Consider the following 27,335-nt stretch of genomic DNA (forward strand, 5'->3'; position numbering starts at 1 on the left):
ACCCCCGGGGCTCTGCTCTCCTTTTCCCCGCTCCTCAGACGCGTCCAGCTCACCACCTGGACCAGTGCTTCGTGGTCATTCACACCAGGACACAAACCGTCTCTTTTTCTTTTCTTTTCTTTTTTCTTTTTTTGAGGGGGGACTTTCACCAAATGAGTTTAAACCCGGATCGATCTCGCCTCCAAACGCGCTGCCGCTGCGGTCGGATCTGCCCCGGCGGAGGAAGACGCTGCTGCTGCCGCCGCTGCACGCTCGGTGGATACTATGGAGGATTCCTCGGCGCAGAGAGCGGACCGGAGCGCGTTTAATTTTGGCCAGCAGTGACACACGAGACGGGCTTTTTTCGGATCGGAGAGAGGGGGCGATCGGGCGGCTGCGTCTCGCTGCTCCTTCGCCGGATCGCATGCAGCCACCAAGGTCGGTCACGCACAGTGAGAACTGTAACCAAAGCTCGCGATTTTCGGGGCGACGTCGCGCATAACTTCAGATTTGCTCCGTGGTTTTCCCTGGCGGTTATCGCGCTTCTGTGAGGATCGTTTTTACGCGCGGGATTGACCGACATTCTACAGCCCACTTGGACACGATTTAACAGATTAGACATTCGGGCAGTCTCCTCATGGTTGGAACTTGTTCAGATCCATGTTTTATCTTAATCCCTTGTTTTAATCCTAATTCTGATCTACCTTATTTTATTATTAATCCAGACTTGTTTCAAAATCCACGCTTTTGTTCATTCCCCCCGACTCAATCTTGAAGTTCTCCCCGGTTAGAGCTACTTTTTTCCCGGTGAAATAAGTGCGGGCGTTCGTGGAAAGCGTCGCTCCCGCCGGGTGCGTAATATCCCTCGTTTTTACGCCCTTCGGTGCGCTCACATGACAGCTGCAATTAGAGCAATACGAGAGCTGTCCGTGAAGCTCACATTTAATGACATGTCCCCCCCCCCCCCACCCCCAGTAAAGCCACGTGCGTTATTTCTTTGCTTTGTCCTTTTGGAGCCATCTGTCGGAAACGATCAGTCCCGTAGACGCGTAAAAAGGGTCGTTTGTTGAACAGTTTATTGTGCATTTCGGGTGTCGGTGCCGGAGGTGCGCGCGGTGCGGTGCGGTGCGGTGTCGGCGCGCGGAACAGGTCGGGCAGGCAGAGTGTGGGGGGGGGGGGGGGGGGGGGCTGTGCGTCATAAGCGAGAGTGACAGCTGCATATTAACGCGCGGATTTATGGACGAGATCGTCTTATTGTTCGTGCCGATTCAGGCCCATGTGCGTAAAGGTGGAGGAGTTGGAACAGCTAGATCCATGTCGATACCCGTTTACTCACGCAGCCACCCATAGCTGCGTTCAGAGGCTGGGATCTGTGTCTTTTTTTGGTGAGGATTACGCACATTTATATATCCAAGTTTAGAGACTTATTTTGTTAACCATTCATTCAGTTGTTCATGGTTTGGACTTGTGTATGATTATTAGATCTAATTTAGTCCTGCTTTAGTCTTGGTCTGCGCTCGTTTTGGGTCCTGTTAAAGGGTTAGTATAATAATAGGATAATTGACTCGAGCTGCTGTAGTTTACAGAACACATTTAGAGGCGTGACGAGTCCAGCTTTAGTCGTGATAACAAAAGGACTTGTGTAAAATAAACAAACACAAACATCTAGCCAGATTTGATCCCCTTTTTTTTCTACCTTTGGTCCTGTGTGCTTTCACACATGGCAACAAAGAAATTGCCTTTAAACTGTTTCAACTGTTCTCAGGGGCGGACTGGGACTGAAAAAGGGCCCTGGACTCTTTTCCTCCTGTTCGGTTTTAGAGCAACAGCATAGCGCCTCATTTGAAAGCTAAGACATACAAAAGTGATTGTACCCTTTTGTCACATTGTTGCAGCATGTTTTTGTTGTTTTTTTCATTACTTTTTTGTGGCTTTTTGTTGTGTTTTTGTCTGTTTTTTGTCTGTTTTTCGTTGCTTTGTCATGTTTTCGTCACGTCTTTTTTGTCACATTTGTGTTGCTTTTCTGGCTCGCTCGTTGCTATTTTGATGCTTTGCTTTTAAGCTCTTAGATTTGGGTAAAGCTCGGTTAAGGCGGGGGTTTAAGAGGTTGAGGAGAAATTTAGACTGGTGGCCCAAGAGCCAGTGGCCCTTCTGTGCTCTTCCAGAATGGACACATGGCCAGTCCGCCCCTGACTGTTCTCCATGAATGTAAGATAAGATGAGATAATCCTTTATTGATCTCCCAAATGGAGAAATTCACTATGACTCGCCGTCATGACAATCTGCTCATCGTTCAATACATGACAGATAAACAATACATTTTTGGGCACAATATTTATTGCCAGCTCATTTATTTGCATTATTTAGACATTTTTCCAGGGGCGGACTGGCCACGTGTCCATTCTGGAAGAGCATAGAAGGGCCACTGGCTCTAGGGCCACCGGTCCCGCCTTAACCGAGCTTTACCCAAATCTAAAAGCTAAAAAGAAAAGCATCAAATTAGCGACAAAAAGAGGATGAAAAGAAAACAAAAATGTGCCGGAAAAGCAACACAAAAAGTGACGAAAAATGTGATGAAAAGTCAACAAAAACACGACAACAAACGCAACAAAAAGCCACAAAAAAAGGAATGAAAAAACAACAATAAAAGAGGTTAAAAATTGTGGCGACTTGACAAAAAGTTACAATCACTCTTGTAGGTCTCAGCTTTCAAATGAGGCGTTACATTGTTGCTCTCCAGTCGAGAAGCTTTTAGATTTGGGTAAAGCCAAACTGGAGAAAATGCGCTACGTTAAGGCGGGTGGTAAGTGTCACATTTACGCTAATTTGGGCCAGGCTGGTCAGAGTCCAGGGCTGTTCTTCAGTCCCAGTCCAGCCCCTGCATTTTTCTAATGTAACACTTCAATTATCACCCAAGGTCAGGCTTGTCTTGCTGTATTTCATGTTCATTGTGGGATGTTTTAAAGGAACAGGCCACCGTTTTCCCAGACTGAGATACGTTCTTACCTGAGCTTAGATGAGTTGATGCGTAAGTGTCTGGTCTTTGTGCGTGCCCTCAGTCACACAAAACGACTAAAGATGTTGCTAGCATTTGGCCTCTCCCAGTCTATTCCAACAGCTCCAAATTGGGGTGATGTTAGAAGCGACCACGCTCTTCCACGGGCACAAAGACAAGACAGGTACACATCAACTCGTCTAAGCTCAGGTAAGAACAAATCTCAGTATGACAAAATGGTGGCCTGTTCCTTTAAGATAGAGCGCTTCTTGGACACAGATGTTTAAGCTTTAGTGTTCCTGCGTCAATATATCGAACTATAGATTTTGTCGTCTTTACAGGCCTTTAGTTCTGGGCACACACTGCAAAAAGTAAATACAAGCATTGTCTTAAATGACTTGAATTGAGGAAATGTTTCTTGTTTTGAGCGGTTTTCACTCATTTAGACACTTTTCCTGATCGGACCAAGTTTACTTTGCTTGTTTGAGGACATTTCAGACCAGTTCTAGGGTAAATCTCGCTTGAAATAAGAAAGTAAAATTGCCAATGAGATAAAAAACAATTTTCTTTCCCCATTGGCAAAGAAAACAACCTGAAATAAGGACAAAATGTATCGAAACGAGTCAGAAACATCTCAGAACAAGTGAAATAATCTAGGACAAATGCCCAACAACTTCTTAACCAGTCAAAACAACTAAAATTTGGATTATTTTGCTCCAATTGAGATGTTTATACTGATCTAGTTAATTACTTTTTGCTGATGGAAAGAGAAACCGGTGCACCCACAGCTAACCCTGCAGCGCTAACTACTCTGTAACTACTAAGAAGCCCAAATGAGCATTCCCTAATCGCTTCCACAAATCGTCCGATATTTCAGGAAAACAGAAACAAATCCCCCTGGACGGCGATGCTTCCTAACTCTGGACGCCCCCGTCAATAGTTGAAGCATCCATGAACTGTTTAACATGGTGGACACTGTTGGGTGGGAGTGTCCCATGTGCCATCTGAAGAATGTACATTTGCTCCTTATAGGCCCTGCACCTGTTGTACACAGCGGCCCATAAAGGACAAAATAGTCACAGGCGGCCCCCCTCCCGCCCCCCTCGAGGGCCAGGACGGGCGAACATTGTTGAGGTGGATGACACGGGCCAAAGCACACAACCAAATTTGCCTGGTCATGGCCTAAGGAAAAAAAATAACAACAAAAAACACTTGTTGAATGTCTCTAAATAATTGCACCATATACCAGTAGTTCTCAAAACGTTCACTACCTAAAGTATTTGTTCTGCAAAGTACCATTGAAGTACTACAGGTGACAGTCGAAAAATTAGAATGACATGCAGAGTGACGAATGGCAAGCCTTTGTTTGTTGTGATTTTGAGGATTATTTCTTACAGTTCATTTTCAAAATATTCTGATTTTCTGAGATTTTTAATTTGGGGTTTTCACAAGCTATGAGCCATAATAATCAAAATGATAACAAATAAAGGCTACACATATGTCACTTTGCAAGTAATGAGTCTATCATATGTTAGTTTCACAGTTTAAGTTGAGTTTCACGTGTCTATGGACCGGCTTTAATACAGATCATACTTTAATCCACTTTATTTCTATAGCACATTTAAACAACATGATTTATGTGTGAAGTGGATGTAAACAATCTCTAAACCAGCCCAAAAATAACCAACAAACTGCATTACTAAAGCTTAAAGCCACACTGTGTAGCATTTTACCCAATACATAGATTCAAATCCAAGCATTTATTTTTATTTCATGCATTTTTATTGTTGAAATAAATGTTTAAAATATGAACAAATAAACATGATCACCTCTCTAACCCTAACCCTAACCCGAACTTTCCTGGGAGGTTAGGTCCTCATCCAAATCCATTCTTTGATTACCCACTACAAAAATAGTATTCTGTATTGCTGGCAACAGTATAATCCAAAATGTTACGCAGTGTGCCTTTAAAGGTGTATTATGCAACTTTTTTATGCAAATATGACGCAATAGCTGTATGATGGGTGGTTATCAGTGTGCCTTTACTTTCCATCACAGTGGCCTCTATGACGTCACAGAGGCCACTGTGATGGAAAGTAAAGGCAAAACATAAGCCGCAGGTCAAATACACACAAATAAAAAAGTTTTCCCCCCCAAAAAAGTTGCATAATGCAGCTTTAAATGAAGTTATATCTTTTTAAGGTGACACACAGCAGGTGAAAACATCGACTTTTCAAGCAGTGGTCAATGTTTTGATTTGACTGATTTTTAACTAATTCTCTCCCTTAACATCTTAGTTTTAAGGTTTCATTTATGAGGCTTGTTTAACCCCTTAACCCCCGGTCGAACCGATTCCCGTTTTCCCGGGGGTTAAGGGATAAACGGGAATCGGTTCGACCGGGGGTTAAGGGCTTAATAAAGCTTTGTTGAGTCGTGCTTCATAGTCTTCCTGGAAATAACTACCAGCTAACCAGTGTGGTGCCCCGCCCTCTTTCACATGGTGTTTATTCAGAAATGCTGACATGTTTGGTATCCACGTGTAGCACGAAAGCAACCTTAAGAAATGATGAGTCAACACTTAATTCATCATGAACAATTCATTAGTTAAATGGTAAATGGTAAATGGTCTCAACTTATAAAACTCTAGAAGTTAAAGGGATATTTCAGGATTTTTGACATAGGGCCTCATTTCCCAGTTATCCAGAGTGTTGTTGATTTCTGGAGATTTCTTTTTTTTTTCATGTAGTCCTTATATTTGAAGAGTTTAGTGGTGCTAGGCTTGTGCTAGGCTAGTGCATGTCTATGGTAACTATTAGCCTGCATTAAAAACAGTCTGACCCAAGCACAGTGCACCTGAGGCAAATCATATATATATAACACCAGACGCCTGATATAAATGTCTGTGTTGACTGAATCATTTTTGAAATATAACCATTTTGGATTTAAAATAACTTATATTTGAGCAGCATCAGCTTCCTGGTTGTAGCTACACAGGGGTGGAGTGATCTGCTCGGCTCCCGGATCTACAGTAGTTTGTTTACCTGCGGCCGCATTACTACACGTGGAATTCACAAAGGAGCTTCTACAAATCTGACATGGCAACGTTTGGAGGACGAGCCCATGATTTTGAACAGGTTTTTAATGCAGGCTACTAGTTACCATAGACATGCACTAGCCTAGCACTAGCCTAGCACCACTAAACTCTTCAAATATAAGAACTGCCTGAATTAAAAAAAAATATATATCTCCAGAAAACAACAACACTCTAAAGGAAATGAGGCGCTATGGCAAAAATCCTTAAAATATCCCTTTAAGTAGTTAACTTAAAGAAGTACTAAGTAACTTGTTTACCTTAATAAATCCTCTCCGTAGTCCCTCTGGGGGTAATACAAGTGTTAATGGGATGATTGGGAGGGTCTTCCATCTCCCCCCGGTGTCTCTGGCCAGAAAACAACACTTGCAACTTGACTGCCACCGGGTCGTAGTCACCAATACACACTAATGGAATCACGAAGAAGAAGCTAACAGGCTAACGGGCAAAGCTAACTGCGGGCTAGCGCCACTTAAACAGTATTTACAGCCAAGTTTGAGTGAAAACAAATGATCTCCATTGTGTAATTAGATGCACAATATCCCTTTGTCCCTTTGTCTTTTCTGTCAGCGTAGTTTTACTCTCATGGACAATTAATAAGTAAAAAAACGCAACATGCTACGACACCTGCAGTGGCGCTTATGGCCTCTAGGGTGCACGAGTTACTTAGTACTGCTTTCCATCCATCCATCCATGGATGATTGGTCAACCAGCGGAAGTGCGTACCCCCACATGTAGTTTTCATACCAAGAATGCAGTTGTAGACACATTTCTTAAAAGATACCAATGAGAAAGAAATGATACATAAAAATCATCATCATTTTCATCATTGCTTTCATCACACTCTAGCAACAAACTTGAGTAGCAGATAGAGATGCCCAATTTTCCAGTCTCGTGCACAACAATATTCCAGATTTTGTGGCTCTGGAAGACAGGAAAAGGAAAAGGGAAACGTCAATGTCCTCACCAACTATAAGACAGTGACGCGGTGTTTAAAATTACACTACACATCTGAGGAAAGCATCTCCCCTTGAAGAAAACCCACTGGCCTAAAACCTCCTAATGCTGAGTAAAGGCGCTCGCATCACTTGTCCTCCTAGTTCCCAAACGAATGAATTGTTCATTATGAAAGTGTTAATTCATCATTTATTAAGGCTATAAAGGTGTAGTTATTATAAAGTGTTATCCAAAACTTTAGGTCCATAAATTTAAACCATTGTGTTTGATTTTCTCGCTGAAAACATAGGAATATTGGACATTATTATGCCTTATTTTCTATGTTCTTCCCCCTCATATTTATGTCGGATTCTACAGCAAAGGTTTCAAATTAATTTCTCCAAAATGTTCCCGATTCACCTGCAGTGTCTCGCCTCAAAGTAAATAAAGAGTGTAAATCCAGATGTGACAATAATCACACTGTAGCAACGTTTCTTCCCACACATATCACACACACTAAAGTAAGGCACAAGCGCGTAATGTAAGACCTGTAGGTGTTCCCACTATCACGTGTGGGATGCATGTGGACCAGCCTGTCATCAGATGTATAGGATTAACACACAATGCAGTGACACACAGCTCCGAGTGTCTTTGTTAGGCTGCTCCTGTGTTAGCGTACTCCAGTGTACTCCCGTGTACTCCCGTGTACTCCCGTGTACTCCCGTGTGCCGTGCTCCCTGAGAACAAACTGGGCGTGCTCGACTTGTGTTTCGCACGACCAGACCTTCAGGTTCATGCGGCTCACACAGGCACTTGACTTGAGTGCTACATGTCAGCTGCAGAAGAGGATCATGGGAGAGAATAGAACGTGTCCTTGACGGATGGTTTAGTCTTACCCCCATGATTGTGGCTCATAAACCCACTTTTGGGCTTCTCAGCTTTGGCATTTGAGGATTTATACTGCCCCCAAAAATGAAAAATAAATTAAAAAAACTAGATACTACTGTTATCAAAAAGATGAAGGTATCGAAAGCAGATTTTGGCAGCATTTTCCCTGGAACTCTGGCCTTTTACTGTAATTGTTGACTTTTATGTTGATGTTTTATTGATTTGATCTGTTTTATTATAATTTCATGCAACTGTGAAGCACTTAGAATTGCCTTTTGTATGAATTCAGGGGCTGGACCGGGACTGAAAAACAGCCCTGGACTCTGGCCAGCCTGGCCCAAATTAGCGTAAATGCGACACTTCCTTAAACCCCTTAACTCCCACCTGAACCGAGCACATTTTCCTCCAGTTTGGCTTTAGCCCCCAGTCCAAAAGGTTCTGGAAAAAAAGGTGTGCAAAATAGTGACAAAACTGAGACGAAAACAATGATGGAAATGTGACAAAAACGTGAGAAAACATTGATGAAAAAATGACAAAAATGTGAAAAAATGTGACAAAACAATTACAAAGATGTGACGAAAAATTGACGAATAAATTCACAAAAAAAATGACAAAATAATGACAAAAATGTGACAAAAAAAATGACAAAAAATTCCCAAAAAATTGACGAAAAAATTCACCAAAAAATGACAAAAAAGTGACAAAAATGAGTTGAATACCCAACAAAAAAATGATGGAAAAAAAATCTGATGACGTGAGGAAAAAGATCCTCTCGGTTCAGGCGGGAGTGAAGGGGTTAAATACATATGTGAACCTCTTACACACGCCTTAACCGACAGCCTTCTCTCCAGTTCGGCTTTACCCAAATCCAAAGGCTTCTTGACTGGAGAGCAACACTGTAACGCCTCATTTGAAAGTTAAAAGTGATGGTAACTTGTTTGTTGTTGTTTGTTTTTGTTGCTTTTTGCTGTTTTTCATGACTTTTTTGTGGCTTTATGGCCTGTTTTCGTCACTTTTTCGTTGTGTTTTTGTCTCTTGTTTTTCGGGGGATTTTTTGTCATATTTTTGTTGTTTTTTCATTGCTTTGTCGTCACGTTTTCGTCACATTTTGTTGTGTTTTTGTCACTTTTTTGTTGCTTTTCCAGCACATTTTTGTTTTTGGATGCTTTTCTCTTAAGCTTTTAGATTTGGGTAAAGCTCGGTTACGCCCGGGGGTGAGGGTTAAGGTAAAGTGAGGGGCCAGACCGGTGGCCCTAGAGAAACTTCCCGATGTTTTTTGGCCCCATTTTTTTAACCTATTTTCTGATCATTCTGAATTAATAACGCATCGCTTTTATACAGCGCTTTTCTGGACACTCAAAGACGCTTTGCATCATTCATTCACACCATACTTGGTGGTGGTAAACTACTATTGTAGTCACAGCTGCCCTGGGGTAGACTGACGGAAGCGAGGCAACCAGTCTGTGCCATTTCAGAATGTGGTGTTGCCTGGCAAATAATCGTAATTTGTTACTGTTTGACTCACAGCTTCAAAAAGTGACGAAAAATGTATGAAAAAGTGGCAAAAATGTCACAAAAAATTGACGAAGAAATGACAAAAATGTGATAAAATGTGACAAAAAAATGACAAAAATATGACAAAAAAAGTGACAAAAAATTGATAAAAAATTGATAAAAAATTGATGAAAAAATGACAAAAATATGACAAAAAAGTGACAAAAAATGGATAAAAAATTGATGAAAAAATGACAAAAATATGACAAAAAAGTTACAAAAATGAGTTGAATAGTTGAATGACTCACAGCTTCATGTATTTATTTTTATTATTTAGGAAAAAAATCGAATCAAAAATCGAGATTGATACATTTTTGCCATTTCGTCCAGCCTATACTACTACTACTACTACTACTACTACTACTATACGACTATACGCCAGACGTGAAGCAAAGAGGTACTTAATCAGAGATGTACTGTGACATGTTTCGACGGCCAGAACATATTAGGGTAACGAGCACCGCCTCCTCCTGATTGTCAGTTTGGAAAGAGCGCTGACACAGGTAGTGCTCTCCACAGTAACAGCACAGTAGAAACCGCATGGCAACTGAAGTGTAATTATGCTAAACGCTCGGTAAATACTCTTAGCAGGACACACACACGCACCCGTCACTCCAGCTTATTCTTATGTTAATATGATTAAACCTGAACCCCGGATCCAGTCTGGGTTTTTCCTGTTTTCTTGATAATGCTGTAAAAACAGGGCTGCAAAATACATGTGATTCCAATAGTTAGGCCTGACATTTCCATCCTGTTCCATAAGTCTATTAGTGTCTGTTTTTACCTTCTGTCTAAAAGAGAAAAGACCAGTTTAGATTTTTAACCTACATTAGCTCTTGAGCGCCACGTTCTCACTGTGAGGAGTCATTTATGATCTCACGACAATAAAAGTCAGAAAAATAAGCAGTGGGTGAACTCAGGTAGAGCATAAATCGTAAATGATCATTATTTGTACTATTTTAAATGTGTTGAATGTTATTTTGATCATAATTATTGATATTGTGGCAATGGAGAGGCCTGGTCTGGACTTGGATGGGAGACCGTTTGACACCAGGAAGCCTAGTGAATGTAGTGAGTGTGTGAGTGGTTGCTGGTGGTCGGAGGGACCGATGGTGCAGGCTGGTTGCCTCGCTTCCGTCAGTCTACCTCAGGGCAGCTGTGGCTACAATAGTAGTTTACCACCACCGAGTATGGAGTGAATGATTAGTGCAATGTAAAAGGCCTTTGAGTGTCCAGAAAAGCGCTATATAAAACCAATGTATTATTATTAATTATTATTATTATTATTATTATTATTATTATTATTATTATTATTATTATTATTATTATTATTATTATTATTATTTGCACACCCCCTCTTCGTCAGGTATAGGGACTTTGATATGAACAATGACTCTCTTGAGTCTGATCTGCTTTATTGATTTGATGTAATAACATATGAAAGTGGAAACTTTAATATATTTACTTTGTGCATCTGTATATGCAAAAAAAAAGTTAATATTTGTGCATATCTGACATTGTACTAACCCAGCAGCTGTGTGAGTGGATGAGTCACTACAAGGTACAAACGTACGCACAAATATCTTTTTAGTCTGGAGTCTTGAGTACCTACTTACAGTAGTGATTAGTCATTAGTAATTCTAATGAACATTTCCTCGAAAGTAATGTTGAAATGTTGCTTTTTTTTTTAATTATCTTATGTCATTCCAGTACCTCCTGAAACACTGTCATCACTGTCATCACACCTGACTCATCTGGGGGGGCCGTGTCCAGCTCCTCCATGTATATGTTAATGAACGTCCAAACATGAGCTGTAAACAGGCCTGCAGGTCCAAAACCCATTGTGAAAATAGATTTCCATTAGGAGCATGTTCTTCATTGGCAACAGTAGAATCCAGGGGTGCCCAAAGCCTGGCCCGGGGGCCAAATTCAGCCCTCAGAACATGTTTTGTCCCTTTTACCAAAAGGTTCCGCTGTGAACCTTTAAGTAGAATATTCATCTGGTACTTTTATTTATTTAAGTACATTCTCCTTTACTTGTGGCTTATTACGCAGGAACATAGTCTGCTTCTTCCACTACACGGCCTAACAGTAACAACCTCCATGCTCTGCGGAGGTGCAGCGGTAGTTTTACACTTAGCAGCAAATCAAAGCTTGTGGAAACCGCTGTGTGTCCGTGAGGAGCGCGCGGCTGAGGGGAGAGGGGAGAGGGGAGAGGGGAGAAGGGAGAGGGGAGAGGGGAGAGGGGGCAAGTCCACACACACGCGTAACCCGACACTGAAGGAGGGGGGGGGGGCCCGCTGTGATTGGCTGAGCGTGTGTGCGCGAGGCCCGTAGGCTGCACCTCCTCGTGGACACTCCCTAAAAAGGAGCACACACTCGCTCCGGGACACTCGACACGGCTCCGCGCACTCTTTCCTCCCAACTTTGGCCCAAACTCCGCAAACTCCGCCGCAGTCACAGCAGACATGAGCGCGCGGGCCGGGCCTCGGACACGCTGTGGATTACACTGACGGGGTTTCTGCAGCGCTAACTAACTCTCCTTGTCCCCCCCCCTGTCCCCCCCCCCCCTCCTCCTCCGTGCGCAGGCAGAGCGGAGCGCCCTCAGCCCGAGCTGGATGGACGGGTATGGGGAAGAGAGGGAGACCGTCGGCGCTGGACGTGTGCAGGCTCCTGGCCGTGTTCCTCTCGCTCTGTCCCTCCGGTAAGACGCTCGTTCACGGCTCTGGGGTTTTGGGGGGGGGGAAATGCGTGAGTGAAGAACAGCGTCCTCGCGCCAGCGCTGGGACCGAGACTAAACGTGGGAACGCTGTAAACATTCCAGAGAGAGGCGCACGCGACAGCAACATGTGTCAGGACGGTCTACGGTCCCGGAGCTATTTTGGGTCTTTTTTAATATGTTTTCGTAGTTATTTTAGGTTTGTTTGTATCTTATTTGTGCCGAACTGCGGAATGAACTTGATCAATTAGACTTTTGCTTCTAAAGTTAAATTGCCACATTGAGGAAAAATGCGATATTGCGTAATTGTGTTGGATATCGGTTTAACCCCTTAACTCCCACCTGAACCGAGCACATTTTCTCCAGCTTTACCCCAGTCCAAAAACTGAGACGAAAACAATGATGGAAATGTGACAAAAATGTTACAAAAAATTGATGAAGATTTGACAAAAAATGACAAAAAAGTGATAAAAAATGGACGAAAAAATGACAAAAAATTGATAAAAAATTGACAAAAAAAGACAAAAATATGACAAAAAAATGACAAAAATATGACAAAAAAAGTTACAAAAATGAGTTGAATACCCAACAAAAAAATGATGGAAAAAAAATCTGATGACGTGAGGAAAAAGTCTCGGTTCAGGCGGGAGTTAAGAGGTTAAAGATATTGCGATATTTTACTCGACATTTTCCCGAGTTTGAACACAAATCTGAAAAAAATGTGTCAAAACGGCGACGACAACGAGGAAGAAAACGTGACAAAAAAGCGGCAAAAGAGCGATAAAAAAAATGTATTAAAAAGCGACAAATAAGTGACGAAAAATGTATGAAGAAGTGACATAAATGTGACAAAAAAATTACAAAAAATTGACAAAAAATTAATAAAAATTTGACCAAAAAATTACAAAAAATTGACAAAAAATTAATAAAAATTTGACCAAAAAATGACAAAAATATGACAAAAAAAGCTACAAAAATGAGTTGAATACCCAACAAAAAATGACAATGAGGAAGAAAATGTGACAAAAAAGTGACAAATATAGCGCCAAAAGAGCGATAAAAAAAATGTATTAAAAAGCGACAAAAGTGACAAAAAAGGTGACAATAACACTATATAAAAAAGGGATGGAAAAAGCGACAAAAAGTGACAAAGCAACAAACTGAGCAACAAAAACGTGACAAAACATGGCAAAAAAAACTATGCAAACAGGACTAAACAACTCCAAAAAAAGAGGTGGAAAAAACACAACAAAAATGTGGGATCAGTTTTGTAGGTCTTAGCTTTCAAATGAGGCGTCATCCTGGCCTATAGGCCGTAAACTCCAGTCCAGCAGAAGCTTTTAGATTTGGGTAAAACTGAACATGGAGAAAATAAGTTTGGTTAAGGCTAAAGCTGAAAGATACATCATGATCGAGATATGAACATTTAAAATATTAAAATCTAAAAGGCAAGGTATGAACGATTTTCATCAATAAAACCGCAAAAAATGCTTAGTTTTCACCAAACCCATCGAGACGCCTGGCATGATTTTGTCCATATCGTTCGGCCCGAGTTAAGGCGGGTCAAGAGGATGCTAAAGTGCGTTTCTTTGTATTTTTGCAGAAATCATTACCAGTTTTTTTGTTTTTTCCATCAGATTTTGTCTCATCAAATGTCAGCCGGTCGGAAGAACAGATTAAATTTGCGATATATCGTGGCTTCTTGCGATATCGTGTCTCCTAATATTGCGATAACGACAGGGGCAGCGACCGGCCATATGTCCATTCTGGAAGAGCACAGAACCGAGCTTTACCCAAATCTAAAAGCTAAAGAGAAAAGCATCAAAATAGCGAGAAAAACAGGATGAAAAGTCAAAACAAAAACACGAGAAAAGCACGGACAAAAAACTACAAAAACGTGAGAGAAACACAACAAAAATGACAAAAATGTGGCGACGTGACGAAAAATTTCCATCACTTTTGTAGGTCTTAGATTTCAAATGAGGCGTGACATTGTTGATCTCCAGTCGAGAAGCTTTTAGATTTGGGTAAAGCCCAGTATAAAAAAAACATGAATCTAAAAGGAATTCCGTGGAGTATGGTGCACCACAAGGTTCAATTTTGGGACCATTATTATTTATTATTTATATGAATGATTTTGCGTCTGTTTCTACGACCACCTTTCCCGTTCTTTTTGCTGATGATGCCGATCAAAAAAACAATAATAAAAAGCCGAACTGGGGAAAATGCACTCGTTATTGTTAAGGTATTGTAAGAGGTTAAAATATGTATTTGTGGAAGTCACATTTACGCTGATTTGGGTCCAACAAGTCAAACCAACTGGATTTTCAACAACTCGTTTTCGATTTGCTCGATACGAAACGACCTTTCCTGAATCCCGCAGAGCGTTCAGTCAGAACCGCGGTTTGACTTTTGGACGAGGCCGGAGTTGGAAACGGTGGCGGTGTGGTTTGCTGTGGTCCGTGGCTCGGTGGATTGTGTCTCACTGAAGGGGCTTTCAGAGCAGCGCGGCCCCGGACCGTGTTGTGTTTGGGGGATGGGGCGGCTCGCTCCTCGCTGCTCCTTCAATGCAGCCCTTTTTGTTCGGTTAAGAAGCTGAATGGGGGAGTCTAGCGCCCGTCTAAAGTCGTATGTAAGTGTTGGAGTGTTGCAAACCAAGGGACGGCCGAGCACTGTGATCGCCCAGTGCATAAGAGAGAAGAAACCGGTCCATTCTTTTTAGCTGGAAGGTAAAATATCCCTCAATCTAGTCTTTAATGTGACATTCTTGGAAAACTCCATGGCAACGGTCGTATGGGAGGCCAGAAGGATAACGTGCCTGCACTGTCTGAAGTAAAACACATTGCCTTGAATAGATCACTCAAAATAAATCTATATTTTTCATATTTTCTGCCAGCGGTTTTGTGGCTCCGCACTTGCATCATTTGGCTTCTGTTCACTTGCGTTCGACTTGCAATCGGTTCAATCAGAAAACGTGAAGCTTTGCCAGGTTGGCCGGCAGGTGAAAAAGAGCGATCCGTGGGTTGTGGCTGCGCTGTTCTCTGTGCATAGTGATGTTTCTAATCAAACATTACTGTTTCCAATGAGAAAATGTTCAATCGAAGGCGCTCAGGGCTGCTTTTTAGTGTGTGAGAGATGGAGAAAGTTAAATACAGAGGTAATTCCAGCCGTGCACCGTGTTTGCCGATTTTGGGCAGTTTTTCAGCTATATTTGTGAAGGTTTGGCTAACCTGGCAACCCTGCGTGCTGCACCTTCTCCAAAAAGTCACAACAGTGGGTGATTGACACAGTGATTGACAATGGGTTTAACAATAAAGGGGAACATTCTGAAAAATGGGATTAAGAGAAAGGTGGAAAGTGTTTTTTATTCCTGCCATTTTGTTATACAAATGTAAAAAATGAAAGGGAAGGAAAAGGCCAGCGGCGTGCACAGACATTTTGAGGGGCAGGTGCTCAACCAAGACAAAAGGGCAACCGCCCCCCCCCCCCAACTAGTGACACTAACAGACCATTGATTAACATGTCCAATTATGTGGACCTAATAATAAAGACTTTAGAGGACGACGTAGGACTATCACATTGCTCTGCACTCAAGATTAGCACAAATACAGATAAGTAAGCAAAGGTACTATAGCCTACACTTACAATATCTGGTTTGTCAAAAATATCTTGAATAACAATAATCCTGGGCTGTTCGTGCTCCTCACACAGATGCAGTGTCCAGAACCCAGGCACCTCTTCTGCCTTCTGTCTCCTTAGTTCAGCTCACTCTGCTCTGGCCCTGGTCGACCTTCAGCCCTGACTTAGTCTGAGTGATACAGCTCATTTTCAGAACATTTTATAGCGCGACAAAACAGAACCGCGGAAGTTACTGACTTGTTACCGCTGACTTTGTCCTGATCTCGACACGAGCGGCGGCGCTGACGTCCTCGCCCCGTCGGCCCTTTCGTTTCCATTCCCTTTAATAATCCAGTCATGTCGCGCTGGCTCGTTCATAAAGTTCTCGAATTGACTTAGTTTACTTTACCCCCGTGTGTCACAGAGATGGGCTGTACCATCTTCTCAAACGGGGGAACACGGGGCCAGCACAGCTGCTCTTTATTGATCATGAGCGTCAGCGCCGCCGCGGCTGGAGAGGCAGAGGAGGAAGGAAGCGCGATTTGAAGTGTCTGAACATTAAAACTGTATTTTCAGCACATGTTGACTCAGTAGGGCAAACATCTAAGAACGATAAAAGAAACAATACTTAATATTGGGTTGGAAAAAAAACAGGTCTTGAGAAGGGCACTTAAAGGGCACAGGGCAAAGAGACAGGTGCTTGAGCACCACCTGGGCTCTACCTGTGCACGTCCCTGGAAAAAGCATAAATGAACATTACTGTTCTCTCTTCTGGTTTTAATCAAGACGACAAATATTTTAGTATTGAGTATCGAAAACCAAGTATCGTAAAAGTCTGTATTTTTGACTTAAGTGAAGCCTGGTAATGGAGCAACTGGAGCTGTTTGAACAGATTGTCAGTGAAATAAACCAATGTAGTCCAATTCCCAAAATATGAACAGATGAATGAATGAATGAATGAATGAATGAATGAATGGTGCTAAAAGCAAAATCAGGAATTTATGGCCCTCCCCTACAAGGGAAAGCGCGCGAGAGAAACCGGGACCATTTCACCGCGGTCGCTGATGCTCGTATGACCTCGTTTAAAACCGCACTTGCCCATGAAATTGGCTTTTGGTCTCTCAGTGCCCGGGTCTTACGAAGTGTAAAGTTGGTAGATTTCTTCAGGAGCGTGTTCCACATGTCACGTTTTGGCCTTTTGAAACGGAATTGGCCTTCCCACGTTCAGAGCCTTATCGAGTCGGACTCTCTGCAGACTCGGAGCCACACGGCAGAGTGACAATGTGCTGACGGCCCCACTGTGAGATAACGCTGTGTGTGGAGGGGGAGGAGAGCTGCTGATGTGCTGCTGATGTGCTGCTGATGTGCTGCTGATGTGCTGCTGATGTGCTGCTGATGTGCTGCTGATGTGCTGCTGATGTGCTGCTGATGTGCTGCTGATGTGCTGCTGATGTGCTGCTGATGTGCTGCTGATGTGCTGCTGATGTGCTGCTCCAGACTGGCACACTGTACGCAGCTTTATCAGACTCATTATCTCACACCCAGGGCACGGGACCACCTCCTCACTACGGCCGAGCGGGAAATCTGCGGATAATCCAAGTTGAAATCCGAATGGTTGCGTTTATTAACCCCTTAAGCCCCACCTGAACCGAGCACATTGTCTCCAGTTTGGCTTTACCCCAATCCAAAAGCTGCTGGAAAAAGCTGCGTAAATAGCAGCAAAACTGAGACGAAAACAATGATGGGAATGTGACAAAAAATGACAAAAATGTGATAAAAAAAATGTCAAAAAAATGTCGAAAAAATGACGAAAAAAAGACGAAAACATTACAAAAATGTGATAAAAATTTGACAAAAAAAATACAAAAAATTGACAAAAAAAATACAAAAATGTGACGAAAAAATGACAAAAATTTGATAAAAAAAATTGACAAAAAAATGACAAAAGTGACAAAAATGTGACAAAAAAATTACAAAAGTGTGATAAAAATTGGACAAAAAAATGACGGAAAATTTGATAAAAAAAATGGATGAAAAAATAGACAAAAAAGTTCCAAAAATGAGTTGAATACCCAACAAAAAAATGATGGAAAAAAAATCTGACGTGAGGAAAAAGATCCTCTCGGTTCAGGCGGGAGTTAAGAGGTTAATGTCTAAAAGCTGCTCACGTTGCAGTTTAGAAATGTTCTGAAATACAGGACCGTCTAATGAGGTTGTGTTTGTTTAGCAGTTCATAATTCTGCCTAATCTTCAACGCTCTTGTTTAAAGTGTGGACGATGAACTCAATCATGATTCAAAAACAATCCAAATTTCAAGGTTTTTCACAACAATCCCAGCCGGTCTAAAAGTCAAAGGACGACTGTGAACTCTCAGTGCGAAGCTTTGCGTGTTTTTGAAGGAAAACCAAAGACAGTGAGGACACGCCTGCAGAGATACTGTTCCGTCTGATGTCTGTGAACACGTCTGTCCAAACAAACTCTGCATCTGTTCAGACCTGCAGGCCTCGCACGCTCTCATCTGCTCCTATTGTTTGATTTCACCTTGGATTTATTAGTTTGGATCAAAAGTGCAGAAATATTATCACCACTACTTTCCAAGTAGTTTGAACCTTTTGTCAAGCAAAGGTTGAAACCATCAGTGCAAAAAGCCGCTATATCACTTAAACTCCATGCACCACATGTAAACCCAATCCTGTCGTCTACCATATTTTACCTCTTATTTTTATCTTTTTTAATTGAATTAGGGCTGCAACTAACAATCATTTTTACGATTAATCGATTAATCGCTTGGCTGTGAATGGTGTAGTAAAGTTTCCTTTTTTTTTTTTTATCACATTATAGCTTAAGTCGCGCTGTTTAACCCCATAACTCCCACCTGAACCGAGCACAGTTTCTCCAGTTTGGCTTTACCCCAAATCCAAAAGCTTCTGGGGAAAAAGGTGCAAAAATAGCGACAAAACTGAGACGAAAACAATGATGGAAATGTGACAAAAAAGTGAGAAAACATTGATGAAAAAGTGGCAAAAATGTCACAAGAAATTAACAAAAAATTGACGAAAAAATGAAAAAAATGTGATAAAAATGTGATAAAAAAATGACCAAAATGTGACAAAAAATGACAAAAATGTCATTTTGGAGCGCGTACATTTTTGTAATTTTTGTAAAAAATTACAAAAATGTGACAAAAATGTGATAAAAATTGACGAGAGAATGACAAAAATGTGACAAAAAATGACCAAAAAGTGACCAAAATGTGACCAAAAAATTGACAAAAAATTGATAAAAATGGACGAAAAAATGACCAAAAATGTGATAAAAATTTACCAAAAAAAAATACAAAAATTTGACAAAAAAATTGATGAAAAAATGACCAAAAAAATGACAAAAAAGCTACAAAAATGAGTTGAATACCCAACAAAAAAATGATGGAAAAAAAATCTGATGACGTGAAGAAAAAGATCATCTCGGTTCAGGCGGGAGTTAAGGGGTTAAGGAAGTGTTGATGGAGTAAACTAAAGGGAAATGTTTTTTGAAGGCTCTATTCATGATATTTACATTGTACAAACCACTACAGACCCTAAATATAAAATCAAAGTGGGTTTTCATCAAAAATACTACATTTTTTTCTGTCATTTTTGCTCCATTTTAGTCTGTGTGAGCCAGAAAACGATTAATCGATCACTAAAATAGTTGTCGACTCTTTCAATAATCGATTAGTCGTCGATTAATCGATTAGTCGTTTCAGCCCTAAATTGAATATTCTTATGCAGCCCCTTAAGCCTTATAGTTTAAAGTGTATAGCTTATTTTTATCTAAACTCTGTGTTGTGTTTTTTATGTTTAATGTTGCACGTCTCAAACGATGTCAGTAAAAAGTGTTCTGATTGTGATCCTGTGCTCCTCCTGTGTGCAGAGAGCCTCCAGTGTAAGATCCTGAAGTGTAACTCTGAGTTCTGGGCGTCCACGGGTCAGTCCGGGGCGGAGGAGGAGTTCTGCACGGCCCTGCGCGCCTACAACAGCTGCGTGAGGCGCACGGCGCGCACCTGCCGCGGGGACCTGGCCTATCACTCGGCCCAGCACGGCATCGAGGACCTCATGATGCAACACAACTGCTCCAAAGAGGGTCCCACCTCACAGCCGCGCTCCAGGACGCCCCAGGCCCCGCCGCCCCCGCCCGTGCCCCCGCCCGACAGCCAAGAGCGCTCCGACGGGCCCGAGGTGTGCCACTACGAGCGCAGCCTGCCCCGGGGCGCCCCTCCGCCCAACTACACGCACTGCGGCTTCTTTGGGGATCCGCACCTGCGCACCTTCACCGACCAGTTCCAGACCTGTAAGGTGGAGGGGGCGTGGCCTCTCATCCACAACAAGTACCTGTCCGTGCAGGTGACCAACACCCCCGTGGTGCCGGGCTCCATGGCAACTGCCACCAGCAAGGTGAGGGGCCTCAGTGTTCGCATTCTGAGCTCACAGACCACATTAGGACAGTTCACATGTTCACATCAGCGTCAGGCTCCTCGTGGGTCATATTTGGCTCCTTGTGGGTCATATTTGGCTCCTTGTGGGTCATATTTGGCTCCTCGTGGGTCATTTTTTTACTTGGTGTGTTCATATTTGGCTCCTTGTGGGTCATATTTGGCTCCTTGTGGGTCATATTTGGCTCCTTGTGGGTCATATTTGGCTCCTTGTGGGTCATATTAGGCTCCTTGTGGGTCTTATTTGGCTCCTTGTGGGTCATATTTGGCTCCTTGTGGGTCATATTTGGCTCCTTGTGGGTCATTTTTTTACTTGGTGTGTTCATATTTGGCTCCTTGTGGGTCATATTTGGCTCCTTGTGGGTCATATTTGGCTCCTTGTGGGTCATATTTGGCTCCTTGTGGGTCATATTTGGCTCCTTGTGGATCATATTTGGCTCCTTGTGGGTCATATTTGGCTCCTTGTGGGTCATATTTGGCTCCTCGTGGGTCATATTTGGCTCCTCGTGGGTCATATTTGGCTCCTTGTGGGTCATATTTGGCTCCTTGTGGGTCATATTTGGCTCTTTGTGGGTCATATTTGGCTCCTCGTGGGTCATATTTGGCTCCTTGTGGGTCATATTTGGCTCCTTGTGGGTCATATTTGGCTCCTTGTGGGTCATATTAGGCTCCTTGTGGGTCATATTTGGCTCTTTGTGGGTCATATTTGGCTCCTTGTGGGTCATATTTGGCTCCTTGTGGGTCATATTTGGCTCCTTGTGGGTCATATTTGGCTCCTTGTGGGTCATATTAGGCTCCTTGTGGGTCATATTTGGCTCCTTGTGGGTCATATTTGGCTCCTTGTGGGTCATATTAGGCTCCTTGTGGGTCATATTTGGCTCCTTGTGGGTCATATTTGGCTCCTTGTGGGTCATATTTGGCTCCTTGTGGGTCATATTTGGCTCCTTGTGGGTCATATTTGGCTCCTTGTGGGTCATATTTGGCTCCTTGTGGGTCATATTTGGCTCCTTGTGGGTCATATTTGGCTCCTCGTGGGTCATATTTGGCTCCTCGTGGGTCATATTTGGCTCCTTGTGGGTCATATTTGGCTCCTTGTGGGTCATATTTGGCTCCTTGTGGGTCATATTTGGCTCCTTGTGGGTCATATTTGGCTCCTTGTGGATCATATTTGGCTCCTTGTGGGTCATATTTGGCTCCTCGTGGGTCATATTTGGCTCCTTGTGGGTCATATTTGGCTCCTCGTGGGTCATATTTGGCTCCTTGTGGGTCATATTTGGCTCCTTGTGGGTCATATTTGGCTCCTTGTGGATCATATTTGGCTCCTTGTGGGTCATATTAGGCTCCTTGTGGGTCATATTTGGCTCCTTGTGGGTCATATTTGGCTCCTTGTGGGTCATATTAGGCTCCTTGTGGATCATATTTGGCTCCTTGTGGGTCATATTAGGCTCCTTGTGGGTCATATTTGGCTCCTTGTGGGTCATATTTGGCTCCTTGTGGGTCATATTTGGCTCCTTGTGGGTCATATTTGGCTCCTTGTGGGTCATATTTGGCTCCTCGTGGGTCATATTTGGCTCCTTGTGGGTCATATTTGGCTCCTTGTGGGTCATATTAGGCTCCTTGTGGGTCATATTTGGCTCTTTGTGGGTCATATTTGGCTCCTCGTGGGTCATATTTGCCTCCTTGTGGGTCATATTTGGCTCCTTGTGGGTCATATTTGGCTCCTTGTGGGTCATATTAGGCTCCTTGTGGGTCATATTTGGCTCTTTGTGGGTCATATTTGGCTCCTTGTGGGTCATATTTGGCTCCTTGTGGGTCATATTTGGCTCCTTGTGGGTCATAATAGGCTCCTTGTGGGTCATATTTGGCTCCTTGTGGGTCATATTTGGCTCCTTGTGGGTCATATTTGGCTCCTTGTGGGTCATATTAGGCTCCTTGTGGGTCATTTTTGGCTCCTTGTGGGTCATATTTGGCTCCTTGTGGGTCATATTTGGCTCCTTGTGGGTCATATTTGGCTCCTTGTGGGTCATATTTGGCTCCTTGTGGGTCATATTTGGCTCCTTGTGGGTCATATTTGGCTCCTTGTGGGTCATATTTGGCTCCTTGTGGGTCATATTTGGCTCCTTGTGGGTCATTTTGGGCTCCTTGTGGATCATATTTGGCTCCTTGTGGGTCATATTTGGCTCCTTGTGGGTCATATTTGGCTCCTTGTGGGTCATTTTTGGCTCCTTGTGGGTCATATTTGGCTCCTCGTGGGTCATATTTGGCTCCTCGTGGGTCATATTAGGCTCCTTGTGGGTCATATTTGGCTCCTTGTGGGTCATATTTGGCTCCTTGTGGGTCATATTTGGCTCCTTGTGGGTCATATTTGGCTCCTTGTGGGTCATATTTGGCTCCTTGTGGGTCATATTTGGCTCCTTGTGGGTCATATTTGGCTCCTTGTGGATCATATTTGGCTCCTTGTGGGTCATATTTGGCTCCTTGTGGGTCATATTTGGCTCCTTGTGGGTCATATTTGGCTCCTCGTGGGTCATATTTGGCTCCTTGTGGGTCATATTTGGCTCCTCGTGGGTCATATTTGGCTCCTCGTGGGTCATATTTGGCTCCTTGTGGGTCATTTTTGGCTCTTTGTGGGTCATATTTGGCTCCTTGTGGGTCATATTTGGCTCTTTGTGGGTCATATTTGGCTCCTTGTGGGTCATATTTGGCTCCTTGTGGGTCATATTTGGCTCCTTGTGGGTCATATTTGGCTTCTTGTGGGTCATATTTGGCTCCTTGTGGGTCATATTTGGCTCCTCGTGGGTCATATTTGGCTCCTTGTGGGTCATATTTGGCTCCTTGTGGGTCATATTTGGCTCCTTGTGGGTCATATTTGGCTCCTTGTGTTCATATTAGGCTCCTTGTGGGTCATATTAGGCTCCTTGTGGGTCATATTTGGCTCCTTGTGGGTCATATTTGGCTCCTTGTGGGTCATATTAGGCTCCTTGTGGGTCATATTTGGCTCCTTGTGGGTCATATTTGGCTCCTTGTGGGTCATATTTGGCTCCTTGTGGGTCATTTTTTCACTTGTTGTGTTCATATTTGGCTCCTTGTGGGTCATATTTGGCTCCTTGTGGGTCATATTTGGCTCCTTGTGGGTCATATTAGCTCCTTGTGGGTCATATTTGGCTCCTTGTGGGTCATATTTGGCTCCTTGTGGGTCATATTAGGCTCCTTGTGGGTCATATTAGGCTCCTTGTGGATCATATTTGGCTCCTTGTGGGTCATATTTGGCTCCTTGTGGGTCATATTAGGCTCCTTGTGGGTCATATTTGGCTCCTTGTGGGTCATATTTGGCTCCTTGTGGGTCATATTTGGCTCCTTGTGGGTCATTTTTTCACTTGTTGTGTTCATATTTGGCTCCTTGTGGGTCATATTTGGCTCCTTGTGGGTCATATTTGGCTCCTTGTGGGTCATATTAGCTCCTTGTGGGTCATATTTGGCTCCTTGTGGGTCATATTTGGCTCCTTGTGGGTCATATTAGGCTCCTTGTGGGTCATATTTGGCTCCTTGTGGGTCATATTTGGCTCCTCGTGGGTCATATTTGGCTCCTTGTTCTCCTGGACTCTCGTGGTGGATGGAGGCGCTTTCCCCCGCCTCTGTCTTCAGCCGTTAGTGCGCTCTTATCAGCAGCCTTAGATTGTGATTTATGGAGGGCCCGCTCTCTGTCTGACTCTGCTGGACTGGAGGAGGATTTGCCAAAGCACAAATCGCTGCTCTCAATCACCGCCGAGGTCGTGATTGTGGCTCATTCCCTGTAATTCCGGGGCTGTGTTGTTTAAACTAATGACCTCCTCCCGCCGTCGTGGGAAACAAGGCGGGAGAGGGTTCTGCGGGTTCAGGCTGTCCCGAACACGGTGTCAAAGCTGCTAACGCTAATGCATGCTGGTAATCGCTGCAGGTCAGTGCAGGCAGCCAGGACAGAGCAGTCCACTAGGCTGTGCTGAGACGTAAGCTTTCAAATGTCAGGGTTCTGCCTCTTCAGAGCTCACACCATTTTAAAGAAGATCATGTTTTTCAGCCCTGAGTGTTTTCAGGACACAAGGGGCAACAGCAAACCCTGACCGGGCGGATTCGGAGGCTTTCGATCTCAAAAGCATGAATGTGTTTTAGGGCTGCTCGATTATTGAAAAAATAATAATCACGATTATTTTTGTCATAATTGAAATCACGATTATTCAAACGATTATTTGTTGCCTTTAAAAAAATCCAGCAAAAAAAATGACAAAAATCCAGCAAAAATAGTGACAAAAATCCATAAAAAAAGACAAAAATCCAGCAGAAAAAAGACAAAAATCCATCAAAAAAGTGACAAAAATCCATCAAAAAAATTACAAAAATCCAGCAGAAAAAAAGACAAAAATCCAGCAGAAAAAGACAAAAATCCAGCAAAAAGTGACAAAAATCCAGCAAAAAAATGACAAAAATCCAGCAAAAATAGTGACAAAAATCCATCAAAAAAATTACAAAAATCCAGCAGAAAAAAAGACAAAAATCCATCAAAAAAAGACAAAAATCCAGCAAAAAAATGACAAAAATCCAGCAAAAATAGTGACAAAAATCCATAAAAAAAGACAAAAATCCAGCAGAAAAAAGACAAAAATCCATCAAAAAAGTGACAAAAATCCATCAAAAAAATTACAAAAATCCAGCAGAAAAAAAGACAAAAATCCAGCAAAAATAGTGACAAAAATCCAGCAGAAAAAAAGACAAAAATCCAGCAAAAAAGTGACAAAAATCCATCAAAAAAAGACAAAAATCCAGCAAAAAAATGACAAAAATCCAGCAAAAATAGTGACAAAAATCCATAAAAAAAGACAAAAATCCAGCAGAAAAAAGACAAAAATCCATCAAAAAAAATTACAAAAATCCAGCAGAAAAAAAGACAAAAATCCAGCAGAAAAAAAGACAAAAATCCAGCAGAAAAAAAGACAAAAATCCAGCAGAAAAAGACAAAAATCCAGCAAAAAAGTGACAAAAATCCAAAAATTAAAAATTAGAAAAAAAAATGTGAAAAAAAAATTGAAAAAAATAAAAAAAATGGAAGAAAAAAAAAAAATTGAAAAAAAAAATTATAATCGATTTTTTGGGATTATGCTAATTTTGTAATCGTTTACTGTTGTAATCGAAATCGTAATCGAATTTCGATTAATTGCACAGCCCTAATGTGTTTACAGAAAGGTCATTGTTGTGTTGGACTACGTTAGTATAAAGCGCCCACTGTGACATGACTGTCCTTGTCTTTGCAGCTGACCATCATCTTTAAGAACTTCCAGGAGTGTGTGGATCAGAAGATGTACCACGCCGAGACGGACGAGCTGCCCGCCGCCTTCGCCGATGGATCCAAGAACGGCGGCGAGCGACACGGGGCGAACACGCTGCGCATCGTGGAGAAGGTTCCAGGGGCGCACGTGGAGATCCAGGCTCGCTACATCGGCACCACCATCGTGGTGCGGCAGGTGGGCCGATACCTCACCTTCGCCGTGCGCATGCCCGAGGAGGTGGTCCACGCTGCGGAGGAGGGGGACAGCCAGGACCTGTACCTCTGTCTGCACGGATGCCCCCACAACCAGCGCATCCACCTGAACCGGACGCTGCAGGGGCCGGGGGGCGCCAGGGGCCAGGGCTTCAGCTACCACACGGCTAAAGCCAAGTGCAAGGAGCGGCTGCCGGTGGAGGACCTGTACTTCCAGTCCTGCGTGTTCGACCTCCTGTCCTCCGGGGACATCAACTTCACCATGGCTGCGTTCTACGCCTTCGAGGACGTCAAGCTGCTGCACTCCAACAGCCAGCGGCACCACCTGTTTGAGGAGGACCCGAGGAGCGGGGCCCGCCACGAGGGGCCCGCGCTCGCCCTGCTGCTGGGGGCCCTGCTGTGTGTGCTGTGGGGGGGCCTCTAGTCCCTCATCCCTCTGTCTGAGTGTGCTCTGTTCTCCAGTGTCGTCAGGTGCTGTTGTCTCATTCAGTCAAAACATGATCATCGCCCCCAGGTCAGAGGCCTGGAGCGGGGACAGAGGAGGGGTCCGGGACGGTGTCCTGGACGTCAGCGGCACAGAGCTGATGTGAGCGTCCCAGTGAGGGTTTTCCACAGCGGAGCCATGGAGTCACTGCTCACATGACGATGAAGGGGAAGGATTAACTCTGTCAACACTCTCCGTGCTGTGGCCTGTCTCTGTGAATCCACACTGCGCTGAGTCAGATCAAAGTTGAACGTCTCATATCTGGGACGTGACGTACACAGAGTTAGGACAGTGGTTCTCAAACTGCGCTCCACGTACCACTCATGGCACTTGGGCTTCTCGAAGTGGCACTTTGTTAATTTTAATCCGAGATATTTGACTTTTATTCGTTTAATCCGACTTTGATCTCAGTCTGGGCCCGGTGGCGTCACTTGGAGGGTCACATATTTTAAAGGTGTTGCTTGACGGGGAAACGTTTGAGAACCACTGGGCGTGGTCTAAGCCGTTTTTTAAAAAGTGATTTCTAAAGCAAAAGGAGGAAACGAAAGGCCTTACCAAGTGGAGACCTCTGTGCTGCTCCAGGCGTCCCAGATCTTTCACTCACTACTTATTTTTTACAAAACCGCGTCGAGAAGTAGCGGGCGAAGTGAGTTAGACACAAGTGGTACTGTGTTTGTCTGAGGAGAGACTCTTTTTTTTGTTTTTGTTTTTCGTGTCTGAAATGTGAATGTAGCGAACGGCAAAGGATTTTTAAAACATATGAGGCCGAGTCCACTGTTTACACAACCTACATCTGCCAATCCAGAACAACAGGGTCCATTTTCCAAAAACCTCTAAAGCGGCAAACGCGTGCGCCGCGGGCTGGACGCTTTCTACTTTTCACGCTCAACGCTCCGTTCGCTTGCATTTTATACACAATATTTCATGTCTCTGCTCACCGGCATGGGCGCAAATCTGTCTGACCTTCCGAATTCGAAGAGTTTACAGGCACATTTCACGACTTCTAAGGGTCACTTTCACCGAGAAATGCGAGAAAACTGGCCTGCGAGTTCATGAAATTGATACGAATGCTTCACAATTGGACGCAC

At 43.3% G+C, this 27,335-nt stretch overlaps 1 protein-coding gene across 1 annotated transcript; it reads left to right on the top strand.

Moving 5' to 3' along the window:
• The first annotated feature begins 186 nt into the window (after positions 1–186).
• Positions 187–26,304, top strand: rgma (repulsive guidance molecule BMP co-receptor a). Its single transcript, XM_079567402.1, has 4 exons — positions 187–417; positions 12,032–12,147; positions 19,693–20,213; positions 25,537–26,304. The coding sequence occupies exons 1-4, from the start codon at positions 404–406 to the stop codon at positions 26,185–26,187; spliced, it is 1,302 nt and encodes a 433-aa protein (XP_079423528.1). The 5' UTR covers positions 187–403; the 3' UTR covers positions 26,188–26,304.
• The last annotated feature ends 1,031 nt before the right edge of the window (positions 26,305–27,335 follow it).

Source organism: Gobius niger, assembly GCF_951799975.1.
Source record: "Gobius niger genome assembly, chromosome: 12".
NCBI lineage: Eukaryota > Metazoa > Chordata > Actinopteri > Gobiiformes > Gobiidae > Gobius > Gobius niger.